The 19,379-nt window shown below is 40.5% G+C and overlaps 2 protein-coding genes across 2 annotated transcripts; both read right to left on the bottom strand.

Moving 5' to 3' along the window:
* Nucleotides 1-4,986: 4,986 nt before the first annotated feature.
* On the bottom strand, nt 4,987-7,173 carry LOC129719692 (uncharacterized). Its single transcript, XM_055671087.1, has one exon. The coding sequence runs from the start codon at nt 7,171-7,173 to the stop codon at nt 4,987-4,989; it is 2,187 nt and encodes a 728-aa protein (XP_055527062.1).
* A 133-nt stretch (nt 7,174-7,306) lies between these two features.
* LOC129719693 (uncharacterized) lies at nt 7,307-10,213 on the bottom strand. The gene has a single exon (XM_055671088.1). The coding sequence runs from the start codon at nt 10,211-10,213 to the stop codon at nt 7,307-7,309; it is 2,907 nt and encodes a 968-aa protein (XP_055527063.1).
* Between the last annotated feature and the right edge of the window lie 9,166 nt (nt 10,214-19,379).

Below are 19,379 nucleotides of genomic sequence, written 5' to 3' on the forward strand. Positions count from 1 at the left end.
TATGTATTAAATTATAAAAACAACAAAAGTCTATTATCTCAAAGATCACACGACTTATTTGAACATATCTAGTGTCATTTGAACGGGTTGTCTCTCAAACTCACAAGTAAGAAATTTCATAGAAATTTGATATGTGGTACAAAAGTTATGAGAAGAAACGATATTCAAAGACTATTTAAAACTGTAACTGCTTTGATCAAAACATATGGCCTCAACAAAATTTAAATTTGGTATTGTGCTATTCGTACGTTCCCGGTATTGCTCGTTATTGAAGTGTGCGAAATTCAAAGTCATTTTTTTTTTTATTTCGCTATTTCTTCAGCACAAATATTTTACTCCTAATTAATAATTTCTTTAACTTTTTGCCTTTCTCCTAGAAAGGTATAGCAATCACTTGCAAAACCGAAGATATGAAAGTGCTCCAAAGGGCCAAATGGCATATATCACTCGACTCAGTTCGACGAGCTGAGCATTTTCTGTATGTATGTATGTGTGTGTGTATGTGTGTGTGTGTATGTGCAGATTTTTATTTTCACTCACTTTTCTCAGAGATGGCTGGACCGATTTTAATGAAATTATATGCAAATGAAAGTTCTAGTTGTCCCATTAGACCCTATTAAATTTCATTGTAATTGGATTTTTATTTTAGAGGCTATGTATCAAAATGTAAAAATCACGAAACATCAATATCTCAGAAACCACACAACCGATTTCAATAATTGGTATCAAATGAACGGGCTATCTTAAAAACCCTTAACTTTTGAATTTTATATAGATTGAACATGTGCTTCAAAAGTTTTGAAAAGAAACGTCTTCTGCAAACTGTTCAATTTCACTCATGTTTCTCAAAGATGGCTGAACTGATTTCCACAAAATCAGTGTCATATGAAAGGTCTAATTACCCCATAAGACCCTATTGATTTTTTTGAATCGGACTATTACTTTGCCTGTTATGTTTAAAAATGTGAAATCTAGCTATGAAAAGAAAAATATTCCGAATTCCCTATAAGTTCCCATTTCATTTGATTATAATCGAACTTAGCAACCGTGATGTATTAAATTGTTAATAAAACAACGAAATTCTATTATCTCAAAGATTACACGACTTATTTGAACATTACTAGTGTCATACGAACGAGTCATCTCTCAAACTTACAAATAACAAACTTCATAACAATTCGATATGTGGTTCAAAAGTTATGGAAAGAAAAGAAATGCAAAGGCTATTTAAAACTATTCCTGCTTTGATCAATATATGTGGCCACAATATGATTTAAATGTGGTATCGTACCATTTGAATGTTCCCGGTATCGCTCGTGATTGAATTGTTCGAAATTAGGAGTCGTTTCTTTTATTTTGCTATTTATTGAGCATTTACATTACGACAAATTTCATGTTTTATACTTCTATTACAACATCATTATTTTAGAACCCAAAAAGTGAATACACATTTATTGGATTGAAGCGTTCATGTAAATCTATTTTTACAAATGATAAGTTTGTATGAGAAAGGCTGGGTCTGACCGCTAGGTGGATTAATTTAGGTTTTTTTTCCCCGTTCGATTGCTTGGTTCAATTGTTCGATAGTGGATATGTGTGTTGGCGTTGTTCGAGTGGTTTTCAGTGAATAAGATATATTATATATAAAACGTTGGCTGCTTGTTTCCATGTCTCTGGTACGTGGTTTATTCATATCGGCAGAGAATCTAGTACATGAATAATTCTTCCTATCAGTACCACGGGGGGGCTAGAAACATAGCAACAAAAAATCTTTTTTTGTTTTTATTTGGTGTAGACCAGTGACCTGGGGTTGCCAGCAATGCAGATTGATTAATAAAAAGACTGCGATCTTGAATTCAATCTGATGACTTTTGTTGGGCTCGTTTTATGATTAGTTTGGATTTTGAAAAATGAGCTATAAATGCATGACACTCTTACAAGACATAATGGGCAGTTTTACAATATAGTTTAAAAATAGTTTGAAAATTTAATATCGCGCTCGACAAGTATTTGATCCTATCGCCTACCATGCCCTAACTGGTCGGTTACAGACATTTCACTTAGTTCTATGCTTTTATTTTATGATTTTCCTAGCTTTTGGGCAATTGTAATACACATAAACAATTTTTATTTAATTATACTGTAACCGTTTTGGTCGGGCTGACGACAGACCTCGACAACTAAATTTTGATTGCGATTCTTTTGGCATTTTGTTAATAAACTTAGCGCTTTGTTTTGTTTTTAATAGCTACGCGATGTAAATCTTATAAAGGACCGCCTCTGCCGAAGTGCGCTTGCTTTCTTGAAGCTATTCAGGATTATTAGCCAATTATATAAATACTTAGATGCTTCGGGTTGTATATGATTTTCGCGCGCGTCATTCACATAGGACCGCGGTGTTTGACAAGTAAGATATTCTCGTAATGAGCGAGCACCGCGCGCAGCGGTGTTCGATTCCGTCAAATATCGTGAAGACATGACAACACAAACCTTTCTTTCCGCCGCAGTAGTAGAGATTCAGAAATAAACTCGGTCTCGGGCTGTCCGTTTAGCCGGAGATAGTTCACCAATTGCTTTGATATAAGCGTGTCGTCAATCGGAGTAAGTTTCGTATACCTTTGAAAGAGCCGCGTTTATCGACGTGCGTGTCTGCGTTTCTGATACTCGTGATTGGCCTTCTTATGGTTTATTGGTTTAAATCAGATCGTGTATTCGTATATGCGTGGCTCCAATAACATTATATTATAAAAATCGGTCAATTTTGTGTTTCATTGAAATAAACCATGCACACCTGTGCGCGGCCCCAAAGGCATTGGTAATGTATCTTGCTCTAAACCGGTACCAGATATAAATAAGCTAATTTTGTTTCTCTAGTCAGCCGGCTGACTACAGAATAAACCGAAAATAGCTAAATAGAGACGGATAGGAGTTATATGTATGATCGCATCATTTATCAAAGTGAATCCTGATCCAACGAGCCCTCCCCTACTAACAAAAACCTCCTTCCTGTGACCTTTGTGGAGATGCAGAGGTAAACACGATCTCCAAATAGCAAGGGTCACACTAACATTCCTTACCTCTTCCCACCTGATTGCAAGGACGTGACCGGCGTCGTTATTGATCCTTAAAGTATTGAGTCACTAAAACTTGTACAATGAGAATGGTCGGTCACTCCCAACCCCATTCAGTTGATTCACTGTACAATTTTACTGATTCGGATCAATCACGGAGTGCAACCATTGATATGTGCAGTCAGTCAAGCTAAGCTAAGTCATGAACCGAGTCCATGTCCTCCGGCGCACATAGGAGTATTTGACTCAAAAAGCTGCATTGTATTGATTTCAGTTGAAACATACCCTCATGCTATCCCAGAACCCACCGGTGCCTAATCACATACACCAAACGGTTATATTCCAGAGTTATTCCACAGGTAATTGATCAGTTGGAAATATACGTGCTATTGTTTGGGTGGCATGTAAAATTTAAAAAAAATATCTGAATAGTATAAATAACTTCACTGTCCGGCAAGGCTCCCGCAGAATGTCCGAAGTGGAACGCGTGCTGCCCAAAAACGTGGTTGGGTTCGGAATAATGAACAGTAAACTTTATTCGATTGCGGACTGTATATTTAGCTTAATCACGTACGACTTGCACGACCGGTATGCCAAAGGGAACTGACTCATCAATCCTGACCTACCCTACATGCGAAGGCACTCAGCTGCCAGGAATCTACTACTACTATTCTAAATGGTATCTCGTTCGGTAATCAACTTCAATGTATAACGATCAATTGGATCTCAGCGATCCGACTGCAACGAGTTCCTTAACTGACGTAACATACCGGCGGCCTTGAGTTCACTCAACACAATTATTCTTAGATAATACAAAACAATAAAACAATAGACGCTGTCTAGACTCTGTCTGCTCATCTGTCTCGAGTTTACCACACATCGTTGTTGTTCGCTGATTGAATTGTTGAATGGTCCAGATGATCTCTCTTTGTTACTGGTGACGATATCCGACATGTATAACACGATGAATCCGTGCACTGATATCATGCGTTATGTGTATGCAGAAATTTTACCATAAGTTGATCGATGCCTGTTAAAAACAAATACGATTGTAATCCGAACCAATGATTTTCGGAGGAGACACGTAACTTAAGCTTCGGCCCCCTGGCGTAAAAGGATAATATATCCGGTGTTTGCCAAAGTGTGCCCCGTGGGGGCAATAAATACTCATCTTACTAACAGCCAGGATACGATGCCTCGATGTGGTGAGTGGTAGCGACGGTTGATCCTCATAACGTGGTACATCAAACGGGATGACATCTTGTGGCTGGCGATTATTCGAATCTGGATAGCAACATACGAACGGCTAACGAACATCAGACATATCTGCGAAAATATTTGAAACGATTGGATCCAGAAAAACCTCGAATGTGGATCGACGTAACTAAAATGTTGCCCCCGTGGCTTTGCGGTCGATTGTGCCGCAGATTGCCGACAATTGCCCCATGTGGGGGCGTACTTATCTTACGGTTTATCCAAACATTGAACACGAGATGCAGAGTAATCAGGTAGCTTGCGATCCAAGGCAGGTCTCCAGATTTCTAGCGATGAAAGAAAAACAGCGCAGTAGGCTCCAACGAAACAGTGATAATTGTTGAACATAACTTAACGATTGCCCCCAGGCAAAAAACGACATATTTCACGTCGCCAGCTGCCCAAAGTGCCCCAGTGGGGGCTTGAAAACTTAAATTTTAAATAGCGACGACAAACACACTAACTGATGTTAGAAAATTTACTGGGTATCCTCGACATGCGGTTGATTATCACGGATCGCAAGAATGCATATTTTTTGAATGCCTCGCCGATACGTTCCCTGTTGGGTGCGAACGGTGACAACCCTTATGTTGCCATCGGTTCCTGGATGAATTTCTGTAACACGTCCTAATTGCCACTTCAGTGGGGGTAAATTATCCTCTTATACCAACACCATCGTTCCGATGTGTAGGTTGTTTCTCCTTCTTGTCCATTTGTTTCGATTGTGGAGATCTGACAAATATTCAGTTGACCAACGTTTCCAGATCGTTTGGAAGAACTGTTGGACTAATTGCCACCTGCTTAGTCTGTTTTCCGGTATATCCGCGAGGCTGGGTTCTGGAATGGCGGTGAGAGGGCGCTGTATTAGGAAGTGCCCAGGAGTAAGGGCTTCCAAATCTCGATGATCGTTGCTTAGTGGAGTGATTGGTCTCGAATTGAGACAGGCTTCGATCTGCGTGACAACGGTGAACATTTCATCAGTACGGAGTAAATTATTTCCAATGACTCGTCGCATGTGACCCTTAAGGGACTTCACGGCTGCTTCCCATAACCCACCGAAGTTCGGTGATTTCGCAGGAATAAATTTGAAATCGATCATGTCTTTTGCTGCCTCTGTAACTATCGGATTTTGAAATTGTTCAGAGTGGAACAGTCGGTGCAATTCGCTTAGTTCTCTCCGAGCGCCTACGAAATTGGTGGCATTATCACAAAAAATTACTTCAGGTTTGCCGCGCCTGGCAATGAAACGTTTTAGTGCTGCGATAAAGGCTTCGGTCGTAAGATCGGCTACCACTTCTATGTGGACAGCTTTGACCACCAAGCAGATGAACAAGCACAAGTAACACCTAGCCGGAATGGCCTTTCGCGACGTGGGGCGGAGACTAAATGGACCGCAATAGTCAATTCCAACTCGCAGGAAGGCAGGAGCTGGAGTTACCCGTTCCAACGGTAAATCGCCCATCAGTTGGTCATGGACGCGTGGTCGTGCTCTAAAGCAAGGAACACATTCATGAACTACTTTCTTCGCTAGGTTTCGCCCACACAGTGGCCAGAATCTTTCCTTCATGCAGGAAAGCATAAGCTGCGGTCCTCCGTGGAGGAGTTTATGATGATATTCTTTCATTATCAGCTTGGTTAATAGGTGACTGCTGTCCAACACTATCGGGTGTTTTCTGTCGAACGTAACTGGAGCATGACGAAGTCTACCGCCAACGCGAATCACACCGTCTCGTAGCTCAGGATCCTTGGAATGTAATCTAGAGGTAGGCTTAACTTCTCCTCTCGCTGCTAGATCCGACAGTTCAATTGGAAAACATTCGGATTGTGCCAATTTCACTAAAACGAGCAATGCTTCTTCATGTTCTCGTGCACTGAGCACTCCTATTCGTCTGACTGTTCGATTGATTTTTCTGCTATTATGTGTGTAACGTAATATCCATGCCGTCAACCGGACCAGTTGACACAATGACGAATAAAGAGTGAAGATTTCACTAGGAGGTAACATCTGTAACGCTGCTGTAACTAAGGGTTTTTCTTCCAACGTACCTGAATCGAATTGTTGGTCTGGAACTTCATACGTTTTCGGCCATTCGTTGCAATCTTTCCCGAGCCAACTGGGACCGTTCCACCATACAGAGCTTTCTGCTAGTTGAAGCGGTGTCGCACCCCGGGAAATAATATCAGCCGGATTCTCAACGCCGGGCACATGATTCCAAACGCCTTCTCGGGAGATGTGCTGAATCTCCGACACTCGGTTGGCTACGAATACTTGCCATCTAGACGGATGCGATGAAAGCCAACATTTCACTATGGTTGAATCAGTCCAAAAATAAGCATTAGTTGGAATTTGGATGCTTGCGGCAACAGTTTCATACAGGTGTGCCAGTACCAATGCTGATGACAACTCTAGTCTGGGTATCGACAGTTTTTTCTTCCGCTTATTCAAGTCTTCTAAAGGCGCCACCTTCGATTTCGCCATCACTAAACGAACTGATACCTGACCTTCTCGTGTTACACTTCTTAGGTAGATAACTGCTCCGTAAGCCCTTTCTGAGGCATCACAGAAACCGTGAAGTTCGCATGAAATTACATTTTTACCAAATGCAATCCAGCGTGGCACGGAAACTGCATCGAGTCGATCCAAGCTGTTTCTGAACTCCAGCCATTGTGATTGTAACGTCATGCTTAAAGGCTCATCCCAAGAATACTTTCCTTTCCAAAGCTCTTGGAGAAACATCTTCGCTTGAACAATGACGGGTCCTGCTAGTCCATATGGATCGAAAAGACGTGCGGCTTCAGATAGTACAACACGTTGCGTTATCGGAGACGTCTGCTTCCAGCGTGGCATTTTAAACCAAAAAAGATCCGAATCTGGTTCCCAGGTGAGACCAAGTGTTTTTACGGTAGATGTCGTATCGATATTAAGAACGTCACGTTTATCCCTCAAGTAACTTGGTATATTGTTCAAAATCTCTTGTTGATTAGAGTGCCATTTCCGCAGGTTGAACCCAGCGGACCCGAGAAGCGTCGCTGCAAAGTTTCTTCCCTTCATCTACAGTATGTACCCCAGCAAGCATATCATCAACGTAGAAGTTGTTCTTGATCACATTGGCTGCAACTGGATGTGTCTTTTCTCCCTCTTCAGCACATCTTTTTAAACTCCTTGTGGCAAGATACGGAGCTGATGAAGTGCCATACGTTACGTAGGTCAATTGGTATGTTCGCAACCTCTCATCCACTGATTCTCTCCAAAGTATTCTCTGAAGTGGCTGATCTTGTTCCACGACGTTGATCATTCGGTACATCTTCTCGACATCGCCGACAATTGCATATTTATGGAGTCGAAACCGAATCAAGATAGACAGCAGATCATTTTGAACTACTGGACCCACCATCAGAATGTCATTCAACGAAATTCCGGAGTCTGTGGCGCACGACGCATCAAAAACGACTCTCAGTTTCGTCGTGGTACTGTCTGGTTTCATAACAGCATGGTGGGGCATGTAGTAGCTACACTTTGGTTCATTTTCCTCGTCCCTTATTTCCTTCATATGACCCATTAGAAAATATTCGTGGATAAATGCCGTGTAAAGAGCCTTCATTTCCAGATTAGCATTCAATCGCCTTTCAAGTGCCATAAATCGTTTGGTTGCAATTGACTTTGACTCTCCCAATCGTTCCATCAAGTAATCCCTTTTGGGAAGTGTTACTCGGCATTTTCCATCTGCATCTCTTGATGTTGTCTGTTCGAAGATAGTTTCGCAAGTAGTCTCCTCAATGGATAGACAGCTCTTTGTCTTACAGGTCTCTAACTCCCAGAAACGCGCTAGTTGTTCATGGATTTCTTCAGTTGTGACTACATTTGCGACGGCAATGCTATAGCTAGCTTCAGAGTTGTCCGATATTTCTCCCGCTACTATCCAACCGAGTTGGGTGTTACATAGAGTCACACCTGTTTCCAACAGCTTCATCTGCTCTCCCAGCAACAGATCATAAAAGACTGAAACACCCAAAATTGCATCAACTCCACCAGACTCATAGAAGCTTGGATCAGCTAAGCAAATATCAGTCGGCAGCTTCCATGTACCGATATCGATACTATGCTGCGGCAAATTCAACGTGATTCGAGGTAGTACATAAAACTTCAACTCTTTGGTCTCGAACAAAAAATTTCGTGACAGGATTCTTGCTAACACAGATTGTTTAGACACCGTCAAAGCATCACCAACACCCTTTACTGGAAGATTTTCATGGAACCGTTTAAAGTTTAGTTTCTGGGAAAGGTTTTCCGTGATAATGCATATTTGGGACCCGTTGTCTAATAACACACGAGCGAGGGTCGTATTGCCGAAGCGATCAGCAAAATTCACGATTGCAGTTGACAGAAGTGTTGTGTTCCGGTGACTGCGAATGTGGTGTAAAGTAGCAGTGTGGTGAAGAGTAGCTGTTGTGTTTGTGGGAGGTGGCTGTCGTGTAGGTTGCGATGCAGTGTTTTGTATTGTTGCGGGTTCAGAATTTAACTGAGCATTATTCATCCGGGATTGTCCCTGTGAATGTGGTTGTTGCTGAGTTTGGGACTGTTGACGATGCGGCATTTGCACGTTCGCGTTACCGACTTGAGGCCTGTTCGGGATTTTCTGGGTTTGACCTTGTGTCGTCGAATTGGCTGACATAAACGGATGTAGTAAATAATGATGCCGTTGTCCACATTTTGTACAGGTACGCCTAGAGCAATCAGCCATGAAGTGTCCCTGAGATAAACAGTTCAAGCACCAACCAAGTCTCCGAATAGCAACTCTCCGATCGACCACTCTCATTTTGCTGAACCGACGACATTGTTCAATGCTATGCGCACCTCCATTGCAGATAGGGCAGACACTTGTACTCTGAGTTACAGTGTGGATTGCAGGGCTCCTGAAGGACCGCCGCTGCTCAACTCCTCTTCGACCCGACGTAGAATGCAAAATCCCACAGTGCTGTTCTAAAAAGTCAGCCATGTCTGCATATCGTGGAATACCTTTGCACGCATGATGTGTTTCCCAGTGACGTAGCGTTGTGTTGTCCAGTTTCTGCGACAGCATGAAGGCCAAGAGTGTACTCCGATTCCTTGTGTTTTCTCCTAATTTCTCTAATTGTTGTAGGTTTACCTTGAACGTCATGAGTATGGTATTCAGTTCATCAAAAGATTCCGATCGCATAACAGGAACAGCAAACAATGCCTTGAGGTGCTCATGAGCTATCAGTTTGTGATTTTCATATTTCGTTTCCAAAATGGCCCAAGCAATATTATATGTTGCTGCACTAACCTGCACCTGATTAATTTGAAGCAGCGCATCATCCCGCAAAGAAGCTCGCAAATAATTGAACTTGTCCATTGGACTCAGGTCCTCATTATTGTGAATCAGTGATTTAAAGTTGTCCCGAAAATTAATCCACTCCTGTAATTTGCCCGAAAAGGTAGGTAACTTTAACTCTGGGTATTTTATGCGAGAGGTTTGTCCTGGATTGGCAGCATTCGGCTGGCATTCAGCAACAATTCTTGTGCCTCTAGCAAGCTTGGCAAGCAACGCAGATTTCAAACGAAAATATATATTTTCAAATTCTTTGTACGCAGTAACGTTCCCGGCATCACTGCCTGCGGCACCTACATCATCATCAGCAGCGCTTTCATATGTATCGCCAGCATCAACTTCGTCTAAGATCACATCTATTTCGACTCTAACTGCACAAAACTTTTCAAAGATTTCATCCAGCTTCGTTAATCGCAATTCCAATACACCCTCATCGCGATCATTGTCGTAGTTATTTAAGAACTCTTCCACATTTTCTAATGACGATCTCAACTGCTTCTCCTGCTTAATCAACTGCCTTAGGTCCCTAGAAGGCATTTTAAAGGATTCGATAAAGCGACACTTACCCTGTTTGAACAATAGAATCACTCCCGAGACCTCAAGCGGAACGAATTGACAGGATTGACAGCCCAATTAACAAACCACTTAACCGTGGGAATTGATCAAACGGCAAATTGTAAAAAGGCCGTGTATTAAATTATCAACCGGAGAAACTCAAACATATTCTCATCAAACGCGAATCAAATTTTATTCTACTCGCAACGTGGTGCGGTAATTTTGCGCATGCTAATAGTACAAAGGCACAGCGCTTTTATATTTCTATTGTCTCATGCAAGTTATAAGCAACCAAGCCACCTCAACCACACAATCACACACAATGACTACTTATCTGACTCCTCGCTGATCGATGGCAGATGTCCGAAAATTTCGCCAGTTGCTCCGATTTATTGTCGGCGGTGCTTGATCGCATCGAATTGAATACCACTTAATGGTAACAATATATATCACAAATCCAAACGGCAATCAGTACACATTTTCAAAGAGATGCCACCTTGGGCACGGTATCGGTTAGCACTGAATTTATCTCCAACGCAGAAACAACGAAATACGACCGTTTCGCACAGTATCAAAAACCACGTGAAATTCGAGAGATCGTTACGCGATCCTGCGGATTAGCCATATCCGGCTCGAAGGACCAAAAATGAATAGTATAAATAACTTCACTGTCCCTCAAGGCTCCCGCAGAATGTCCGAAGTGGAACGCGTGCTGCCCAAAAACGTGGTTGGGTTCGGAATAATGAACAGTATACTTTATTCGATTGCCGACTGTATATTTAGCTTAATCACGTACGACTTGCACGACCGGTATGCCAAAGGGAACTGACTCATCAATCCTGACCTACCCTACATGCGAAGGCACTCAGCTGCCAGGAATCTACTACTACTATTCTAAATGGTATCTCGTTCGGTAATCAACTTCAATGTATAACGATCAATTGGATCTCAGCGATCCGACTGCAACGAGTTCCTTAACTGACGTAACAATATCGAATAGTTTTTTTTCTTTCACGGGACATAATGTACAACATGAGGAGAAAATTTTGCAATATTCAAAACGTTAAATGCATGAAATAATCCCAGATTGTTGACAAAAAAAGTGATAGTGAGAGCCGACCGCGAAAAATCCATAATATTGTAAAATTAATATTATGATTTAGTAACCTTCCGGGCAAGTCCCGTCAAGACTTTATTTATTAACAGAAAGGTCAATTACTTAATATATACGGAAAGAAAAATCTTCCTCCTGTTTCCTCTTTTTTATTCTATTAACATTTTGATAAAAGAAGATTTATATGAAAATTGTTGAAACTTTGTCATAGATCATGTGTAAAAAGACACTAAAAAATGCAGTAAGCGAATTTGAAGTAATTGTCATATCATTGGATTTTATATTAGAGGTGTGCCATGACGTGACGTACTTCTCCTGGTAGGGGTCATTAATGTGTGGCAAAACGTGAAAATGAATTTTGATCAAAATTCGCGTGACGTACTTAATGGATGTCACCTTGTTTTGTACTTACTCTAGTTTTATTGGTTGATTATACGAAAATAATACGTTTTTGATGTAAATAGATCCAATTACAACCAAAATAGAGCGAATTGGACTTTTAGCCAGCTTTTTGGTTCAAATACTCCTATGTGCGGCGGTCCAGTCATGAAGGTACTGATCCCAACGCCAGGTTAACCGACTGTTTGTTAGCAGATTCAGCACTTAACACGCCAGAGGAGTGGACTGCAGAAAAAAAGCATATTTCCTCAAGAGATTCGGCTACTTTTGAGCAAGAAAAACAGTTGATGGGAGTCCATTTGTTTTACGTTTTTCATTCATAGAGCTCCAAAAGCTTTTTGGGTTGCGTATCATATCATTTTCTTTCCTTTGAACATATCTATTGTAGAGATGACGATTCAAAGTCCAATAATTGGTTGTTTCGGTACAATTGTAGTGTTATCCCCGTGGATCTGTGGTTAGCGATGTCGGTCGGCTAGCTCTCCCACACGATTGTGATATCGGGTTCGGTTCCCGATCGAGTAGAGGATCTTTTCAAGCTGGAAATTTTCTAGACTCAGCACTGGGGCACGGTGTATCGTTGTACTTATCCTACACATACAAAATGTGCCAAAAACAATATCAATAACTAATTCTTTCAACTAATCTAGTCGATCGAGACCGCTATTAGCCCCAAGGCTAAGCGTGCGATATTGTGTACTTTTTTGGAAACGAGCCATCACATGCGGCTAAAAGTCTCCCCAAAAAGTAAAAAAACTATGTGAATAGAATTGTTTTTAAAACAAGTTAGTTCACACTTATAGTTAGATTCTATTTTATAAAATACACTAAACGTAGATAAAAGACATAAAATGAAGTCTCTGAAACCCTATTGCTGACAATGTTTCATGATTCGATATAAGGTACAATTCGATATAGAGTACATTTTAAAAATCGAAATGTACCTATATCGAAATTCGCCTGTAGTACCTATTTAATTTACAGCAACATAAGCTCAAGCTTGCATTTTACGAAACCTTCTTTTTTAAGTCGTAGGAGTAGGAAAAATTGTGCGACACGAAAAACTATATGTTATTAAACGAGCTACCCGAAACTAGTTAACTGTATTATTATTCTCGTACACCAGCACTGCGAATAAGATACGGCTTCTACAGCCTCAATTTGTAATTCCAGAGGCATCGAAAAAGGCCATTGCAGGTCAATTCGTGAATTCATGTGAGCAAACACCTCAAAATCAAACAATTTCCTCTAGCAATATTTGCTGTTCGACGATAATCTGTGAATATCAACATGGAGGTATGAATAGAGACTTCCGAATGGTTAGAAAAGCTTTGCAAAGTTAAAGGAAAAATAAGTCCACAAGCTATTCGTGCAAACATACCGTGAAGGACAGCTGTCTGTAGAAATACAGTAACTAGTAAAGTCTGTCAGTTTCTGGAAGCAATCCCTATGAGATAAAGTGTCTGTCGTAGAAGCAAACGCAATTCTCGCAATTGAGTGGTAGGTACGTAATATACCGGCAATCGCTGTTTGCTTGCATCGTACACAGTCTAGCGTACATGCATACATGCCCGTAGTTCGATTACGAGTTCCGTAAATGTTTACTATTGGGGAATAATCATGCCTCAAAGGGTTCACGCCATGACAATCCGGGAGCCCGTAATACGACAACACCTACCGTACCCACGTACGTGAGCAGTTATTTGACGAGTTTTGACAAGTTGCCTCGGACTTGGTAAACAATTTCGCATCAATGCAAAACGATTACGGCGCTACGGAGTTGTTGCTTCTGACACGATTACAAACTAGGTTCTTGGCGTACATAATAAACTATTTTTATGATTGGTAAATATTCGCGATTCTCGGGCTGCATGCGATAACAATATTGACGATTTACTATAATGACCACCGGTTCAACTCTTTCCGAGTCATAAACAGTCAGCAAGTCTGAAGCAGGTGATTATGCAATCGTTCAACTACTTTGTACACCCGTACGTTCAATGTCGAATCCTGCCAGGAAGAAAGTAATCGTACACCGTCGTCGTTGTTGGCCTTCCAGTCGGCCCGCGTACAACAAAAACGCACCAAGGAAGGAAACAGTTACGGATATGCAAATGCACATCGGTGCTCTGTTGGTCCGGCTGACACCCCCATTTGTTTCAAAGGAGGCCGCCCTTCGTGCTCATATGTCATTTGCATTCCGCTATTTTCACGCATTTTCCCTCCCATTGGTCACAGATAATTACTTTCGTGGGGTTTGCCTCCAGGGGACCAGGCCAGGCTACGTTTGAACGAGGAATGTTCGAAAGTTGGTTCTCCACGCACGGGATTAACAACGTAACACAATACCGATGACGCCAACCGGTGACCGATTAGGCTTTACGCAGGGCTTGTACACATCTGTATTTAGTGTCGTAATTCTTTGGTATTATTTCTGCATTCTTAGCGTATAATAACCCAGTCGGTGAAAAGCGCGTACAATGTCCGTTTGCAGCAAGCGGGAGTGGCTACCAACTAACCATTCTCTTCGAATTGCCACTAAAAAGGACTACGAACATCATCGAACGACACTGAAGAATTTCACACCAAGTTGCCAGGCTGTTGCCTTTCAACCATTTCCATGTTTCTTTGTTTTTTTTAACTTTTTTCCGAATGTTTATTGCTTAAAAACTCACGGATCAAGAAAATTTAGGTCCAAATAAACAGCATACATTTTCAAATAGTATATCGTCTATAAAATACAACGGGTACTGCCATATGCCGTCACTTGGCAGTCTGATTTTGATGACAGTCCATTGATATTACAGAACTTATTGGACACGTAACTATGAATCACTTGTCGACCTTCGTTTACCACATGCAAGCTAGCGTAAAATCCCTCCACTCTAACTAGTGGAAAGCGATTCAAGTTGCGGAAAAACTTGCTTGCCTCGCCTTACAGGTCGAAAAATATTTCCTCAAGCCGAAACGGGACGAGTATTTTCCCATCCGTCGTGCAGTTCTGGGATTTCCCTGTTAGCAACGGCGGTATAATTTCAGTTTTCCGCCTCATTTTCCTTGGCTGCACTGTGCAACCCACACCCACGTCTCTCGCTTGCATTCGGTAGTCTGCGCCCCTTTTCTTTCGGTAACTAGTGCACACGTATTTATATGCACCCGACGCATAATAGTTATGCTAATTTAATTTATAGTAGCAATATAATTGCGTTCAACGAGAACTGCGTGGATCGTGTCGTGACAATACCGGCCGGAAAAAAGGGATTTCCTTTGAACGGTGCACCGGCGGCACAGGTGTTGCAGTTCTGCACTGTGGCACCCGAAGCTCACTTCTCGAGTAACGTCAGCTAGATCCTCGCTTCGATCGTTGCAAAACATGTCGCTTAAATTTTTCCCCACAGCAGCAGTGACATGTCAGCTAATAAATTCACATGAAATTGAACTTTCTAACGAGGCTGACGCTGCCAGGGTGGACCGCCAGAAGCAAACCGAACGGCAATGTCACGCGGCTTTCGGAAACTAATTCCCTTGTATAGCTGCCAGTGGTGGTGCTTCTGCTGTCACACTGCCGCCGGTTTTGTCACTCGTCTCGAAACTGTCGTGTCTGTTCGTACTGACGGGAGGATTAACACACGCGTAGGCCTGCAGTGCGGTGCGCCCACTGACGGTGTGGATTGAAAAAGCATTTCCGCAATAAATTGGAATTGAATTATGCAGAATAATCAGCCTCTCGCACAGATTGCAGATACTTGCTCGGTTGGTGTGACATCAAGCGTTTGAGAGAAGTCGCCCGAAGATAAGAGAGCGGGTGAATAAATTATGCGTGGAAACATTTTTCGACGCAGAATGATAAAGTTTGACGGAAAAAAGTGGAAGATAAAATGAATAAATTTCGCATTTTCTGGTATTACCGTGTTGAGTTTTTTTTCTTTTCTGCACAAGTTGGGAAACCCACCGAGCAGCGTCAGCTGTACAGCCTGAGCGAAAGCTTTCTAGCGAAAAGCCGTAAACATTAGACCCGTCGTTAACTTTGCTAAAACGAAAATTGTGTTTTATAGCGAATTAGACACCATCCTAATGAATTGTTACTAATTGCCTAAGTAAACCGTTAATGTTTCAAAGCATCTTACAATTTTAATATTGTACTGATACATTGAATTGAACGGGTCAAAAAAGAATTAAATAAGGGAACGACCACATACCACCACTTGGACAGAAAAATCATCATCTTAGATCCATCCTTCCCCCTCCGTGGACAACCGTGCACATTGACATTGACAAATTCAAGCTACTTGTGGTTTCTGCAAAATATCCTAAAATTGTACAATCCAATAAAGGTATATTCACTTTTTGGGTTCTGAAACATTGTTGTTGTTTTAAAACAAACAATTTTGAAATTTGACGTAATATGCGTTTGAAATGATAGAAATAACATCAATTTTGTTTGAATTGATTGTGTAGTTTCTGAGATAATGAAGTTTCGTGATTTTCACATTTTGAAACACAGTGACTAAACTAAAAATCCGAATTCAATGAAATTCAACAGCATTCAATGGGGTTACTAGACCTTTCATTCGCAACTAATTTTATGAAAATCGGTCCAACCATCTCTGAGAAAAGTGAGCGAGTTTGAGGGGTTATATACCTATTTTGCTCGAGAAAAAAGAGCAAAGTTTGGATTTTTTAAGTGTGTAGCACCGTTTTTTTGCATAAAAGTAGTCATTTTCTGAGAGATCAGTTATTCAACAACAACAAACCATGTTTGTTCATAAAAAAATACTAATTATTTGAGGAGTAATAACCGTTTCCCCCAAACGCAGAGGTTTGCGGTGTTTGTAGGGCGCAAATAACGTTATACTAAAATGTCCCAAGCAAACCAACCCGATCAAGAAATCACATCAACTTAATGCTCAGTATACAGTAGAGTATACAGTGTTCAATGACACATGATAATAATAAACATAATAAACGAATCTAAACATACAAAAATGCAGCTCTGTCTGTCTGTCTGAGTTACATAGGCTTGGAAACTACTGAACCGATCGGCGTGAAATTTCCATAATGCTTCGACACCCCTCCGAATGCCATTTTTAAATCCAAGATGGCGACTTCCGGTTTATATCCGGAAAATGTCTCCAAATACCATTTTGAAGCCCAGGATGGCGCCTTTCGGTTTTTGAAAAACAGCGGGATATGACCAAATACAACCCAATATGGGTATTTCCGAAATCGTGATGATGCACTAAAGCCACGAATCGATCTCAGATAACACTTTAAATTGTAAGATAGCGACTTCCGGTGTCTGGGAAACAGCCGAAAATAACCAAATATCATCAAATATGAGTGTTTCTTTAACCAAAATGACGCTCAGAGTCCAGGAATTGTCTCCAAATACCATTTTAAAATCCAAGATGGTAACTTCCGGTTTCTGGAAAACAGCGACCAAATACTACCCAATATGAGTATTTCCGGAATTGTCATAATGCACTGAAGCCACAAATCGACTCCAGACAACATTTTGAATGGTAAGATGGCGACTTCCTGTGACTGGAAAACAGTCGAAAATGATAAAATACCACCCAATCTGGGTGTTTCTTTAACCAGAATGACGCTCAGAGGCCAGAAATTATCTCCAAATGCCATTTTGAAATCCAAGATAGCGACTTCCGGTTTCTGAAAAACAGCGGAGTATGACCAGATACCACCACCCAATATGGGTATTTCCGAAATCGTGATGATGCACTGAAGCCACAAATTGACATCAGACAACATTTTGAATTCTAGGATGGCGACTTCCGGTGTCTGGAACACAGCCGAAAATAACCAAATACCACCCAATATGAATGTTTCTTTAACTAAAATGACGCTCAGAGGCCAGGGATTGTTTCCAAATGCCATTTTGAAATCCAAGATGGCAACTTCCGGTTTCTGGGAAACATCCGAATATGACCAAATACCACCCAGTATGGATGTTTTTAAATCCAAGATGGCGACTTCCGGTTTCTGACGAACAGCCAAAAATGACCAAATCGTAATGATGTCACAAATCGACCTCAGACACCATTTTGAATTGTAAGATGGCAACTACTGGAAAACAGTCGAAAATAACCGAATACTACTACATATAGATATTTCCGTAATCGGAATGATGTTTAGAAGCCAAGCATTGACCCTGGACACCATTTTGAATTCGAAGATTACCACTTCCTGTTCTGGAAAAACAACGAAAATTACTGAATCAATGAACTTGCAATGTTTAAAATTATTAAATTAAACATAAAAATAGGCAGGACGAAGTTTGCCGGGCCAGCTAGTAAATATTATAAACATAATAAACGGAAAGTGTTCTCAGACTTTATGTCCTAAAGTTTTCCCTTTTTAAACTACCTGGTAACGTATCCTTTTTTGGCACAATCTCACCCCGGCTGACGAAACACCATTCCGAGATAAAGATCTTGATGAAAATTTGTAAAAATGTTCTCAGGATGTTATACCATGGAACGGGGTGAAATTAATCGATTTTTATAACAATTTCCAATTAACTAGCTTCATGTACATTTCTCCCGAAATATTATAATTTTAAAACAAGTACTGGTATGTGCTCCAGTAAACCTCTATGGCTATCGTTGAAATGTCTATCGTCTACTTCATGAAATAAATTCGATAATTCTATAAGGTACTATGAGGTAAATTGGGGTGAAATTGATCACCATTGAAATCCATACATTCTTTTGACAATGTGCTTTTTCTTCAATATGCTATAGATAAATGATGATTTCTATGCTGAAAAATATCATTTACAACTAGTTTGGAAACGAAAATAACGATATTTCAGGTTGAAATTTGTTTATTTTGGTTCACGAGAAACAAGCACAAAATTTTCTCTTATTTGATCGTCGTTAGACCGATATCAATTCGGTTTGTTGCAAAAGTTCAAAAACTAGCACTGAAATTAAAATCTTTCTGGTTTCCTGCGAATTCATCAGTATTTCTTTAATGGTATGGAATGATCATTGTAAAAAATTACATCTTTTGAGCCTTTATCAAACTTTACTCATTTCTTCAAATATAACGTAATTAACCCTGAGATTACTTAGCTAAGCTAAGATTACTTTAAGAAAATTCAATACTTTTTTTTTGTTATTTGAAAACTTGTTTGATCAAATTTGATTGAGTTTTGACTGAGTTAGAAGAATTTTTCGAAAATATGAAAAATTGCACCGAACATGCAAGGGTTGATTTTGGCAGGTATGTGAATCATGCAAAAGTAACGTTTTAGGACACGTTAACATTGCCTAGTGTTGTAAGAGCAATAGCTTTTGATTAGTATTTTTGATCACGAATTTTCAGATGATCAATTTCACCCCACTGATCAATTTCACCCCATTCCACGGTACTTCAAGATTATGCAATAAAAAAAATGGTTTTTTGAAAACTTAAAAGCTATATAACCCCTTAAGTAGACTTCGTTATATGTTTCTTTTTATAACGTGAATTCACCATTTTTATGAATAACGAACAAAGTTTCCAACCGGTTCGAAAAACAAAACAACAAACAAAATTCAATAGCGACCTATGAGGCAACTAAACTATTCATTTGGCACTAATTTGGTGAAAATCGGTTCAGCCATCTCTGAG

This window comes from Wyeomyia smithii, chromosome 2 (assembly GCF_029784165.1).
Source record: "Wyeomyia smithii strain HCP4-BCI-WySm-NY-G18 chromosome 2, ASM2978416v1, whole genome shotgun sequence".
In the NCBI taxonomy this organism is placed as follows: domain Eukaryota; kingdom Metazoa; phylum Arthropoda; class Insecta; order Diptera; family Culicidae; genus Wyeomyia; species Wyeomyia smithii.

What these genes read in the sequence shown, in the direction of transcription:
- LOC129719693 (XM_055671088.1), bottom strand. Translation starts at nt 10,213, where the DNA reads ATGCCTTCTAGGGACCTAAGGCAGTTGATTAAGCAGGAGAAGCAGTTG.
- LOC129719692 (XM_055671087.1), bottom strand. Translation starts at nt 7,173, where the DNA reads ATGCCACGCTGGAAGCAGACGTCTCCGATAACGCAACGTGTTGTACTA.